Genomic DNA, 14342 nt, shown 5'->3' with positions numbered 1-14342 from the left:
AAGAATGGATTGAGGCATTAGCAGAGGACTGAGCCAAACACAGAGACGTTTCAACACTGGTTGGGGAGAAAAGGGATAACTAGTGAGATTCAGGCATAATGAGAGTAAGGCTCCTCAAGAGGCACAAGCAAAGCAGGGTTCAAGTTGATTTATTCTGTCTTCATCCTGCCTTTTCGTAATTCGACCAGAGTCTGAAATGGCCACTCCATAGAGTCCTTGCTCTGGGATTCTCCAGGAAACCAATATCCATCATGAGCCATCAAGTCTAGTCCCAGGAAGAAGAGATTCTGGAATCGGAACATCCTGGGTGGGAGTCTCAGCCACATCTACTATTCTGTCTGAGTTCCTGGACAAATAACTTCAGTTTTAACCTAACGAAAGTTGGGTTGGTTGGAGGACTAAGCAGGCAGTGCTGGAAAGTATGTCAGCACCATACCTGACTCCCGGAATGCACTCAACAATGCCATTACTGACCACTTACTAGGAATAAAACCATCATTTGTTGAATACAACCCATTTCTTTTTACAAGTGTAGTGACGAGTGTTTTCTTCCAAGAAACCCCATGCATTTATAGACGTTGCCTCAGTGACCCATTATGAAACAACAGTCACTAGTCTTTGCATGCCCATTGGGTAAGGGCACTGCGAGGCTCAGGAGGAGGCAGTGGGCTGGGAGAATTGAGAGATCAGAATTTTAAACTCAGCTCAGCCATTAGCGTGCCTCAAGTACTCCTATCACATTTGTAAGAAAAAAGAATTCACTGAAATGAATTCCAAGGTCTTTGGGTTTTTATTAGTATGCTTCTGTAGTTTCTGAGGAAATCTAAGGCAAAACTGAAGAACGAAGCCAGGCTTTCCAGTTCCCGAAATACTCCTCCTCTGCTTACTCATGTGCCCTGGAAATCAAGAAGGAAGCCGGGGGAACAGCTGCCATAACCAGGGATGAACTTCTTGTCCACTGCTGCCTGCTATACTAGCAACAGCCTCGTAACTCATAATCACTTAGCCATGAGGAATGCTTCTAGACTCTCCTTTAGCTGTCTGCCCATTAGGAAGACGCTGAAGACAAAGAGAGGACCCAAGCAGGCAACTAGTTGGAGGACTTGTGCACGTTTCCTTCCAGCAGTATGTCACAGAGGTGGCAGCCCACTGGAGACAGGGCTGCCTGGGTTCTCCGCTCGAGGGCACCTTGAGCAGGCTATTTAAACTTTCTGTGCCTCGGTTGCCTGATCTTGCCTATAACATAGGCAAGATCTATAACATAGAAATTAGCAATCCCTACTAGATAAAGTTGGGAGATTTACAGACTTAATATTTGTAAAGGGCTAAGAATATTCCTGGCAGAGAAAGCACTCTGTGAGTATGGCACCAGCATTTCTTCTGTAGCACTACATGATGTCTACGGCCTTGTCCAAGTCTGAAACCCTAGAACTCTTAGAATTCGGTTCAATGTTTACACAACCCTACAGTTCTGCTAGGCTTCTATTGTGCTACTATCCTGCATTTGAATGAGCAAATGGATTTAATGCATTGTCAGGGAGCCCGCCAAAGCTTGAGAGCTCCTTCCTGGCTGGGAGGCTCCTTGGACTGTGGCATGAAGGTAAGTTGGCAACGAGCCTGACATGCTTTCATCTAGTTTCCTCGCTTCCTTCCTTTTCTGCAGTTTTCACTTCAGAGAAAGCGGAATCCTTAAAAATAGCCCTCTTAGTTCACATCTGTGGTCAGTCTGGGCTTAATGGTACCCCATCCTCCCCATTTGCTCATTTGGTCTCAGCAGTGAATGGAAAAAGTGTCTCGTCCCTTTCCTACTTCCTGGAAATCCCCAGGATGCTGCATTTGCTCAGCAGATTTAACAGCCCACTTATTATTCATGGAAGATCCCTCCTCCTGCTTGACTCCACCCTCTCTCTCCCTCTGCCTGCTTTCAATAAAAGGCAGAGACAGCAGCTGGAGGAACAGAGAGGCTGAGACTAACCCAGAAACATCCAATTATCAAACTGAAGCTTGCACCCTCACCTCCAGCATGAAAGTCTCTGCAGCACTTCTGTGCCTGCTGCTCATAGCAGCCACCTTCAGCCCCCAGGGGCTCGCTCAGCCAGGTAAGGCCCCCTCTTCTTCTCCTTGAACCACATTGTCCTCTCTCTGAGTTATCATGGACTATCCAAGCAGACGTGGTACCCACAGTCTTGCTTTAACGCTAGTTTTCCAAGATAAGGTGACTCAGAAAAGGACAAGGGGTGAGGCCAAACACACAGCTGCTGCTGGGCAGAGCCTGAACTAGAATTCCAGCTGTGAACTCCAAATCCAGCTCCTTCCAGGATTCCATCTCTGGGACACACTCAGCACAGTTACTCTCCCAGCTGCTTCCAGCAGAGTTTGGGGATGAGGGTAATCAAAGAGAGGGTGGATGTATAGGCTGTTTCCAGACATGCTGAAGACCCAGAATCTGGTCTGTGCTTCATTCACCTTAGCTTCCAGAGACAGTATCAGGGAAACTCATGAAGGGGTATAGACTATTCAGAGCCTAAATGGAGACTCATGGCGGTGCTCCCCAGCTGTTCTTCCCTGGCGCTGATCATCTGGATTATTGGTCTGTCTTAATGGCACTTGTAGGTATTATCTGGCTTTAACAGCCCCTCCTCTCTGTCCATTATCAATGTTATATATCCATTTTACATCATAGGAAACCAAGTCATTGGGTCAAAGATCACATTCTAGCTCTGAGGTATAGGCAGAAGCACTGGGATTTAATGAGCTCTTTCTCTTCTCCTGCCTTCCTTTTGCTTTTTCCTCAGGACTCTTTTCTGCTCTTAAGATCAGAATAATCCAGTTCATCCTAAAATGCTTTTTCTTTGTGGTTTATTTTCCAGATGCAATCAATGCCCCTGTCACCTGCTGCTATAACTTCACCAATAGGAAGATCTCAGTGCAGAGGCTGGCGAGCTATAGAAGAATCACCAGCAGCAAGTGTCCCAAAGAAGCTGTGATGTGAGTTCAGCACACCAACCTTCCCTGGCCTAAGGTTCTTCCTTGGGGAGCAAGGGACAAGCCTCATAAACCGAGAGTCAGAGAGTGCACTGTTTACCTTAATATACAAAGGTTCCCAATGGGAAAACTGAGGCACCAAGGGAAAAAGTGAACCCCAACATCACTCTCCACCTGGGTGCCTATTCAGAACACCCCAATTTCTTTAGTTTGAAGTCAGGATGGCTCCACCTGGACACCTATAGGAGCAGTTTGCCCTGGGTTCCCTCCTTCCACCTGCCTTCCTCCTCTAGTTCCCATGGCAGCCCATTGGTGCAGAATGGGATGCAATTCTAGGCCAAAATTGCAGAGGAACTTCATCTAACTCTGTCCTCCCTCCCCACAGCTTCAAGACCATTGTGACCAAGGAGGTCTGTGCTGACCCCAAACAGAAGTGGGTTCAGGATTCCATGGACCACCTGGACAAGCAAATCCAAACTCCGAAGCCTTGAACACTCACTCCATAACCCAAGAATCTGCAGCTAATTTATTTTTCCCTAGTTTTCCCCAGATACCCTGTTTTATTTTATTATAATGAATTTTGTTTGTTGATATGAAACATTATGCCTTAAGTAATGTTAATCTTATTTAAGTTATTGATGTTTTTATTTTCTCTTTCATGGTACTAGTGTTTTCTAGATACGGAGACTTGGGGAAATTGCTTTTCCTCTTGAACCACAGTTCTATCCCTGGGATGTTTTGAGGGTCTTTGCAAGAATCATTAATACAAAGAATTTTTGTTTTAACATTCCAATGCATTGCTAAAATATTATTGTGGAAATGAATATTATGTAACTATTACACAAAATAAATATATTTTTGTACAAAACCTGACTTCCAGTGTTTTCTTAGAGGAAATTACAAAGCTGAGAGTATGAGCTTGGTGGCGACAAAGGAACATGATTTCAGAGGGTGGGGCTCACATTTTGAAGGAGTGGGAATGTGGATTGGCCCCGGACTTCTCCACTGGGTGGTCTCCTCTGAGCATCCATAAAAGAATCTTTATGTCAGGCCAGTTAGGCATTAAAACACCACCCTTCCAGTCTTCAACATCAACTGCCCAGATCCCAATGACCCTGGTCACCCATTTAGCGAGAGCCCAAACCCCATTCCTTTTCTCACAGACCCAGACCCCTGCATGCAATTCTTATCATCATAGATAAGATGATTAGATTGAAGTTTCATAGAGATGATGAGACTTGAACTCATTCTTTGTGAATGAATAAGGCTTTTCCAGAAAAATTGTAGGATCATTAAGAAAGGAAAAAGAAGAGTGGGAGCAAATACCTGGAGGTAGAAATGGTGATGATGTATACATCAAGGAGGGAGAACACCAATGAATCAGATGGGAATTTGGGCCCATACCAGCGTCAAGGGATGACACGTTAGAAAGGAAGGTTGAGTCAAGGGATTTGAATGTTAGGGTGAAGAGTTAGTGCTCAACTTTGTAGGTTTAAAGGAAACGTTGAGAATCTTCAGTCCAATGAGGAGGGATGTGCCATGTTTAGAGATGCAGAGATAAGTTTCAGGAAATATAACTTGTTGATTTTACACATACACAGAGAAATAGGGACTAGTGAGAAGCTATTGCCATGGTCCAAGCAAGAGATGATGAAGGCCTAAATATGGAGCCCAAGAGGCAGCACTGGAGAATAATGAGCCATGCAGGGTGAAATGCTGCATGTTGTAAATGGAGGAGAAAGACCTGTGACTTCAGACATGAAAACCTCATCTTCAAACCACATTTTAAGGTGGCAGCTTCCCTGAAACCAGAATGTGTTTCCCTCCATTACTATCCCCCCAATCCCAATCTCAGGAGCCTAGAATCATCCATTTAAACAGATGAGCCTCCTATTCCTAAATATCCACTTAATGTGTTTACTCCTTTGTATGATATTTGTCCCACCTGTGAAGCATTTGGCCTGTTTGGGCACCCACACCATCCCAACACTCAGGAAAGCAGATGTCTTGCTCTATTGAATAAACTGCATGGTTGTCAACTTCCCAATCTGATGGGGAAATGACCACTGTGTCAAGCTAGAGCAGGCAGTGCTTTTGGCAGCATGAGGTGCTGGGGACAACTTTGACTGGCAAGAAGCACACTCAGGTTCTCACCCCAGATCCAGCACTGACTCGCTTTGTCAGTCAGGACAGGTCAGATATTCTGAGCCTACATCGATAACACAGGAATGATAATGTGTTACAAATAGGAACCTAGAGGAAGTTAGGTTCCCTTCCGGATCTGGGAGCACATCTCTTGGAAAACTTCCATTTCTACTAACTGGAGTTGCAGAGGGAGAGAGGGGATTCTGCTTCTACATTCCTGGGCCAGTCCAGGGTCACTGAATCAGACTATGGAATCCCTTCAAAGCTCCAAGTACCCTGATACATCAGTCAGCAGACAATTTATTGACAGCTATTTAGAAAACTCACTGACCCTCACTCCAGGTCAAGCAGCCTTCCCTGCCTCTCCTCTACCCCTACATTCCCTGGCCTTGATCATCAATCAGGAGTGAAATCTCAAATTGCAGTAGATGCCAAGAGGCAAAAAGAGAATAGAATGCAAACAAATGAGACCTCATCATATGGCTTCTGAGCAGCAGCCCTGTGACACCAGGCAGATTTGATGCAGACAGTCTGGAAGGAGAGGAGGCAGACGAAGAGGGGATCCACGTGCTCAAACCCCAAATCAATCTGCTTACAGTCCCCTTGCAGGTCACATCTCTTCATTTTCAGGAAATCTTGATTCATACTCTTTTCCACCCAAGCATGGAATTCCTTGCTCCTTGCATGATGAAACTGAACACAGGGCATTGGCAGTGGTGAGACTCTGTTTTAGAAGAGAGTGCCAAGTGCAATGCATTCCTTTCCTGTTGCTGCCGACAGTCAGTTCCAGGAAATCTATGGTTTTTATGTCATGCTCAAAATTCTCCCAGCTTCTGCTCATTATTCAGATCCAAAGCCATGTCCACATCTATAGGTGTTAGTTACAGAAGCACCATATTTCCAGGTACCAAAATCTGTATTAGTTTCTTACCGTTACTATAACAAAGTACCATAAGCTTAATGGCTTCACACAACAAAAAATACATTGTCTTATAGTTCTGGAGGTCAGAAGTGATAATGGGTCCATAGGGCTATATTCATTCCTTCCAGAGGTTCTAGGGGAGAATCCATTTTCTTGCCTTTTTCCAACTGCTAGAGGCTACCTGAATTCCTCAACTCACGTCTCTTCCTGTATCTTCAAAATCTCTCTCTCTCTCTCTCTCTCTCTCACTCCTTTTCTTTCATAGTCACATCTTGTCTCTGACTCTGACCTTCTTGCCTTCATCATAAAAGGTGATTATATTGTGATTATGCTGAGCCCATCTGGATAATCCAGGATAACATCTTCATCTCAAGATCCTTAAGTTAATCACATTTATAAAATTTATTTTGCTATGTCAGGTAGCATACTTATAGAGCATAGGGATTCGATTAGGATGTAGGCTCTTTTTTTTGGAAATGGAGTCTCGCTCTATTGCCCAGGCTGGAGTACAGTAGCACAATCTCAGCTCACTGCAACCTCTGCCTCCTGGGTTCAAATGATTCTCCTGCCTCAGCCTCCCAAGTAACTGGGATTACAGATGTGCACCACCGCATCTGGCTAATTTTTGTATTTTTAGTACAGATGAGGTTTTACCATGTTGGCCAGGCTGGTCTCAGGTGATCCACCTGTCTCAGACTCCGAAAGTGCTGGGATTACAGGTGTGAGCCACCTTGCGCGGCCGCAAGGATGTGAGCATCTTTGGGAGGGGGACACTACTGAGACAATCACAGCCAGGAGCCAGGTGAAGATTTACAATAGGTAGTTGGACACTGTGACTTGGACTTTGAGATCTGTATCTGGTTTGGTAACTAGATTGTCAGGTAAACTTTTGCAAGTCACCTTTTATCTGTGGGTTCATAGGCTGTGGATTTAATTTGTGCATTAAATGCTTCCTAAGTGACCTAAGGTACATTAGAGTCACCTGAGGTCTTTCCAAAACATCATGACATCCTCAAAGATTCTGATTTTGAATGTTACAATCGGGGGAAGGTTCCTCTTCCCATTGGTGTATTTTATGAGTTCCTTAGAAGATGGATACTGGTGCACAGATGAGTTTGATGCAATGTGCTCCTCAGTTCTCTCATATTCAGGTCATTAGAGCTGACAGCCAGTCCTGCTAACCTCTGACTTGGGTTTTCATAGTGTCCTCTGTTCTGACCTAGCCTTGACCAATTTCCAATCAGGAACAAAAGGGAGCATAGAGTCCAGACATTTAGGACATTGTAAAGTTTGAAATACATCTGTTTCACCATCCCAGGCAGTGGGATGGAATTTTTAAAATGATTTGAACAACAAAATATCCATAAAACCTTTCAGTTGGACAGAGTGGCTTCAGGAAGAGAGTGGGTTAACAATGTGGCATTCCCATCCTAGCCTGGGAGCCTGATCCTAAAAGACAGTTATGGATCGGGTGTGGAGGAAGCACAGAAATATGCCAATCTCTATGAGTAGAAAGAGATTTTACATGTCTTTACTGGTAGATTGGAACAGTGCTAGTAATTTTTTGAGAAAATTATGTTGCCAGGAAAATCAGAAGCCAAGACTGAAAAAGCCTTTGACTATTCTATCTATAAAACAACTTCTGAATCTTCCACGAGGTAGAAACAAGCCATGATGGCCACTGAATGAGGGCATGTCCACTGAGTTCCATGTACAGTGTGGTCAAGGAGAAGAAATGTACAAGCAAAGGCCTCACAGAAGGTGGATCTGGGGACCTGGACAAGGAAGCCCTTCCTGCAAGTGAGATCAGAGCCCCTGTTCCTGTTCCAGCAAGAGGCCCTTTTGATGTCTACCAAGCAGTATATCAGAATTGCTACAAATCAGTCATTGCTGGGTGTCTCCCAGGCTTCCTTGTCCAATGAGAATGCTTATTTTAAGCATCTTCTTCCTATTCCACCTTATAAATGAGTGTTTAAATTGAGCAGATAAATTGTTCATTTTAAAAAAGTACTGCCAATGTTTCATTTGGAGGCTATAAAATTCATTTCCATAAGATATCATTATCTCTTTTTTAAAGTTTTTAATTTTGAAAAATTTTGATTAAAAAACGCATACCATGAAATGTATCATATTTACCATTTTTAAGTGTATACTTCAGTATTGTTAATGTTAATATACTTAACATTGTTGTACAACAGATTTCCAGAATGTTTTCATCTTGTAAAACTGAAACTGCATACCCATTAAACAATACATGCTCATTTCCTCCGCTGCCCAGCCATTGGCAACCACCATTCTACTTTCTTCTTCTATGAATTTAACTTATACAATATGTGTCCTTTGGTGAATGGTTATTTTATTTAGCACAATGTTCTCAAGGTTCATTCATCTAGTTAAGGCATGTGTCAACATTCCCTTACTTTTTAAGGTTGAATACTATTCCATTGCATGTATATACCACATTGTGTTTATCCATTCATTCAGTGATGGACAGCTGGGTTGTTTCCATCTTGTGGTTATTGTGTATGATGCTGTTCTGAATGTGGATATGCAAATGTCTCTTCCAGATTCTGCTTTCAGTTCCTTTGGATATATACCCACAAGTGGGATTGCTGCATCATTTGGTAATCCTATTTTTATTTTTTAAAAGATCTACCGTACTGTTTCCATAGTAGCTGCACCATTTTACATTTCCACTAACAGTAAACAAAGGTTCCAGTTTTTTCACATCCTTGTCTTCGCTTGTTATTTTCTGTCTTTTTGATACTAGACATCCTAATGGAGGTGAGGTGATATCCCCCTATGGATTTGATTTGCATGTTTCTAGTATTATTGAGTATCTTTTCAGATGCATGTTGGTCATTTGTATATCATCTTTGGAAAGTGTATACTGAAATCCTTTGCCTATTTTTAACTGGGTTATTTGTTTTTTATTGTCAATGCTGCAGAAGTTCTTTTTCTTCTTTTGAGAAAGAGTTTCACTTTGTTGCCCAGAATGGAGTGCAGTGGTGTGATCTCAGCTCACTGCAACCTCCACCTGCAGAGTTCAAGCAATTCTGATACCTCAGCCTTCTGTGTAGCTGAGGTTACAGGCATGCACCATCATACCTAGCTAATTTTTTGATTTTTAGTAGAGACTGGGTTTCACTTCTTTGGCCAGGCAGGTCTCTAACTCCTAGCCTCAAGTGATCTGCCTGAATCAGCCTTCCAAAGTGTTGCGATTACAGGCATCAGCCACTGTGCCCAACCTGAAATTATTTATATATTCTAATGTTAACCCCTTATCAGTTACATGATTTGTAAATATTTTCTCTCATTTCATAGATTGATTTATCATTCTGCTCATTGTGCGCTTCAATACACAAAAGTAAACATTTTTTGATGTAATTCCATTTATCTATTTTTGCTTTGGTTGCCTGTGCTTTTGGTATTATATCAAAAAAAACCAGCTGGGCATGGTGGCTCACACTTGAAATCCCAGCACTATTGGAGACTGAGGCAGGCAGATCACCTGAGGCCAGGAGTTCGAGACCAGCCTGGCCAACATGGTGAAGCCCCGTTTCCACTAAAAATACAAAATTAGCCAGGCATGGTGGTGCATACCTGTAATCCCAGCTACTTGGGATGTTGAGGGAGGCGAGTCACTTGAACCTGGGAAGCGGAGGTTGCAGTGAGCCAAGATCATGCCGTCGCACTCCAGCCTGGGCAAAAAAAGTGAAACTCCATTTCAAAAAAATTGTCAAATCCAATATCATAAAGATTTCCCCCTATTTTCTTCTAGGGGTTTATAATTTTACATCTTGCATTTAGGTCTTTCATCCATTTTGAGTTGAATTTTGTATGTGATATAATATAAGGCTCCAGCTTTTTTTTTTTTTTTTTTTGGAGACAGAGTTTCGCTCTTGTTGCCCAAGCTAGAGTGCAATGACGTGATCTTGGCTCACTGCAATCTGCGTCTCCCGGGTTCAAGCGATTCTCCTGCCTCAGCCTCCTGAGTAGCTGGGATTACAGGCATGCGCCACCACCCCGTCTAATTCTGTATTTTTAGTAGAGATAGGGTTTCTCCATGTTGGTCAGGCTGGTCTTGAACTCCAGACCTCAGTTGATCCACTCCCCTCGGCCTCCCAAAATGCTGGGATTACAGATGTGAGCCACCATGCCCAGCAAGGGTCCAGCTTTAATTTTTTCATTTGGATATCTAGTTTCCCAGTATCATCGTTTAGGAGACTGGCCTTTCCTTACTGAGTGGTCTTGATATCTTTGTCAAAGATCATTTGACCATATACAAGAAATTTTATTTCTGGGCTCTCTATTCTATTCTATTGGTCTATATGTCTGTCTTTATGCCAATAACACATTATTTTGATTACTGTAGCTTTGTAATATGTTTTGAAACTGATAAGATGAGACCTTCAAGTTTGTTTCTCTTTTTCAAAATTGTTTTTTACTATTTGGAATGATTTGATATTCTATGTGAATTTTAAGATGGATTTTTCTTTTTTTCTTCTTTCTTTTCTTTTTGTGAGATGGAGTCTCGCTCTGCCTCCCAGGCTGGAGTGCAGTGGCCGGATCACAGCTCACTGCAAGCTCCGCCTCCCGGGTTTACACCATTCTTCTGCCTCAGCCTCCCGAGTAGCTGGGACTACAGGCGCCGCCACCTCGCCCGGCTAATTTTTTGTATTTTTTAGTAGAGACAGGGTTTTACCGTGTTAGCCAGGATGGTCTCGATCTCCTGACCTCGTGATCCGCCTGTCTCGGCCTCCCAAAGTGCTGAGATTACAGGCTTGAGCCACCGTGCGCAGCCTAAGATGGATTTTTCTATTTTTGCAAAAATACCACTGGGATTCTGATAGGATTCCATTTAATCTGTAGATTACTTGAGTAGCATTGTTAAGCTGTCAATATTAACAATATTAATTCTTCCAATTCATAAACCTAGGATGTCTTCTCATTTATTTGTATCTTCTTTAATTTTGGGCAATATTTTGTAGTTTTTGTTGTTCAAGTTTTTACTTCTAAATATTGGTTAATCCCTAATATTTTATTCTTTTCAATGCTATTGTAAATGGAATTGTTTTATTAATTTTCTTTCCAAACTGTTTATTGCTCATGTATATAAAATGTCTGATTTTTGTGTGTTGATTTGTTGTGTTGTATTTGTACTTTGCTGAATTCCTTTATTAGTTGTAACAGTTCTTTTGCATGTGTGAAATTTTCAGGGTTTTCTACACACAAAGTCATATCTTCTGGAAAGAGATAATTTTACTTCTTCCTTTCCAATTTAGATGACTTTTTTTTCTTGTTTGGTTCAGATGGGTCCCATTCCAGTGCAATATTTGGCAGAAACAACAAAAGCAAGAAAATGCTTTCAGTCTTTTTCTACTGCATATGATTTTAACTGTGGGCTTTTCATACATGGACTTTACTATGTTGAGGTGGTTTCTATTTCCACACTATTTTCCTAGTTTGTTGAGTATTCTTATCATGAAAAGATGTCGAATTTTGTCAAATGCTTTTTTGTCATGAATTGAGATTATAATGTAATTTTTGTTCTTCATTCTGTTAATGTGACATATTTCATTGATTGGTTTTTGTATGTTGAATTATCCTTCCATTACAGAAATAAATCCTACTTAGTGATAGTATATAATCCTTTTAATATGCTTTTGAATTCGGCTTGCTAGTATTTTGTTGAGGATTTTTGCATTAATATTCATCAGGGATATTTGCTGATAGTTTTCCTTTCTTGCAGTGCCTTTGTTCCACTTTGGTATCAGGGTAATCCCTGCCTTATATTGTAAGTTTGGAAGTGTTTTTTTCTCTTCAATATCTTGGAAGAGCTTGAGGAGTATTGGTATTAAATATGTGGTAGAATTCTCTAGAGAAGCCATCTGATCTTGAACTTTTCTTGCTTGAGAGATTTTCGATCACTGTTATAATCTTTTTACTAGTTATAAGTCTGTTCATATTTTCTGTTTCTTAATAACCATGTGTTTCTAGGAATTTATCCATTTATTACAGGTTATTCAATCAGTTGGCATACAATTATTCATAGTATTCTCTAATAATCCTTTTTATTTCTGGGGCATCAGTTGTGATTACATCAATGAAAGATGTAATCACATCTTTCATTTGTGATTTTCATTTGTGATTTTAGTTGAGTCTTCTCTCTTTTCTTCTTACTTAAGCTAGCTAAGGATTTGCCATTTTTGTTGATCTTTTCAAAACAACAATTCTTAGTGTTGTTGATTTTTTTCTTCTGTTTCGTTTATCGCTCCTCCATTCTCTATTATTTTCTTCTTTCTGCCAGCTTTGGGTTTAGTTTGTTCTTTTTCTAGGTCCCTCAAGGTATAAAGTTAGTTTGTTGATTTCAGACCTTTCTTATTTATTTACTTATTTTTTTTGAGGCGGAGTCTCGCTCTGTCGCCCGGACTGGAGTGCAGTGGCCAGATCTCAGCTCACTGCAAGCTCCGCCTCCCGGGTTTACACCATTCTCCTGCCTCAGCCTCCCGAGTAGCTGGGACTACAGGCGCCCGCCACCTCGCCCGGCTAGTTTTTTTGTATTTTTAGTAGAGACGGGGTTTCACCGTGTTAGCCAGGATGGTCTCGATCTCCTGACCTCGTGATCCGCCCGTCTCGGCCTCCCAAAGTGCTGGGATTACAGGCTTGAGCCACCGCGCCCGGCCCAGATCTTTCTTATTTTTTAATGTAAGCACTTACAGCTATACACTTCCTTCTTAGCATTGCTTTCTCTGCACTACATAAGTTTTGTTATATCATGTTTTTAACTTTTTATTCTGAACAAATTTTAGGCTTACAGAAAAGTTGCAAAAATAATACAGAGAGTTTCCTTATATTCCTTGCTCAGCTCCCCCGACACTAACCTCATATTTTCTTCATGTCTTGTAAACTTTGCTGTGTCTCTGCTCTATATATATTATGCAGTATGGCATCTGAGTCAAAGGGGCAACCTCATTTGAGTCACGTCATCCTCATAGTTGAGGGATGGTGGAGGAATTCATGAGAATATTAACTTCCGCTCAGAGATGACATATATGACTTTTGCTTACACCCAATAGGGCAAAGCTAAATTACTGGTTGCACACAGAGAATGTCCTCACTGGGCTGAAAGACCAAAATCCCACTGAGACCCAGAATAATTCTCATCTCAAGTTCTTGCAGGACTTCTGGGACTTTACCTAGGTCCCTTCTTTCTAAGATACTCATCTCCTTTCCTTATATCCAATGCAGTATTTCCTGAAAGTCAATCCCCCTTTCAATGTCTCAGTTTTGAAAAAACAAGACAGATTTAGGAACAACTTGTTCAGGAAGCTATCAGTATCAGTCTGAGTCCCTCCCTAGTATCTCTTCATCTACTACCCATCCTTATTTCCTAATGTTAATAATAAGGACAGCTAGCACTTACTGAGCACTAACTGCACTCTGATTATTTTCATTTATTAACTCATTCTTCACAACAACCAATAAAAGAAGTTACTTTTATTGTCTCTACTGTTATAGATGTGGAAACTGAATAACAGATAGAATAAGCAGTTTCACCATGATTATGCAGGAAAACCAGACAATGATGCAGGCAACCATTTCTTAAGCATGTCGTTCAGCTGCCTCTCCTGGAACTGAGCAGCAAATGCCTTTCTCTGCCTCCTATTTCCTGCGACATTTTGGTCCATGTTCAGATAACATAGAACAATGTGGCTCAAAGGAAACCTCAGCCTATCAAATTAACACCTGGCAAATGTAAGGTATGCATGGGGCCATTACCTGAATCTGTGCTCATGGCAAACATTGCATTCCAGTCACAGCACCATGAACTCAAACTCAAAGCAAGCCCTCACAATGCTCTCCAAGACATCTCTTTGGGCTGCCCTCACTAGTCAAAAGAGTTGATACCTGAGTAGCACCCTATAAAGTGTATTGTCTATGGTACACATAACAAAATAGAATAGTAGTTACCTCCTGGCCCCTGGTGACCACTGTTCTATTTTCTGCTTCTATGAGTCTATTTTACGTACCTCATATAAGTGGAATCATTCAATATTTGTCCCTTTGCCACTGACTAATTTCACTTAGCATAGTGTCCTCAAGGTTCATCCACTTTGTCACAAATGGAAGGATTCCTTCTTTTTAAGGCTGACTAATATCCCATCGTGTGTATATACCATATATTCTTTATCCATTCATCTATTGATGGACACTTATGTTGTTTTTATAACTTGACTGTTTTGAATAATGTAATCATAAACAGGGAATGTAGTGGCATGCCATATTA

At 41.6% G+C, this 14342-nt stretch overlaps 1 protein-coding gene across 1 annotated transcript; it reads left to right on the top strand.

Moving 5' to 3' along the window:
* The first annotated feature begins 1938 nt into the window (after window positions 1-1938).
* On the top strand, window positions 1939-3853 carry CCL2 (C-C motif chemokine ligand 2). Its single transcript, XM_033184209.1, has 3 exons — window positions 1939-2099; window positions 2871-2988; window positions 3371-3853. The coding sequence occupies exons 1-3, from the start codon at window positions 2024-2026 to the stop codon at window positions 3474-3476; spliced, it is 300 nt and encodes a 99-aa protein (XP_033040100.1). The 5' UTR covers window positions 1939-2023; the 3' UTR covers window positions 3477-3853.
* The last annotated feature ends 10489 nt before the right edge of the window (window positions 3854-14342 follow it).

The sequence above is a fragment of the Trachypithecus francoisi genome, unplaced genomic scaffold, assembly GCF_009764315.1.
Source record: "Trachypithecus francoisi isolate TF-2019V2 unplaced genomic scaffold, Tfra_2.0 Lachesis_group20, whole genome shotgun sequence".
NCBI classification, from domain to species: domain Eukaryota; kingdom Metazoa; phylum Chordata; class Mammalia; order Primates; family Cercopithecidae; genus Trachypithecus; species Trachypithecus francoisi.
This window is presented reverse-complemented; position numbering and strand designations above follow the sequence as displayed.

Excerpts from the sequence above, each read along its gene's own strand:
- CCL2 (XM_033184209.1), top strand. The coding sequence starts at position 2,024 with ATGAAAGTCTCTGCAGCACTTCTGTGCCTGCTGCTCATAGCAGCCACC. Across the intron at positions 2,100-2,870 it reads CCAGGGGCTCGCTCAGCCAG|ATGCAATCAATGCCCCTGTC; the intron begins GTAAGGCCCCCT and ends TTTATTTTCCAG. Across the intron at positions 2,989-3,370 it reads TGTCCCAAAGAAGCTGTGAT|CTTCAAGACCATTGTGACCA; the intron begins GTGAGTTCAGCA and ends CCCTCCCCACAG.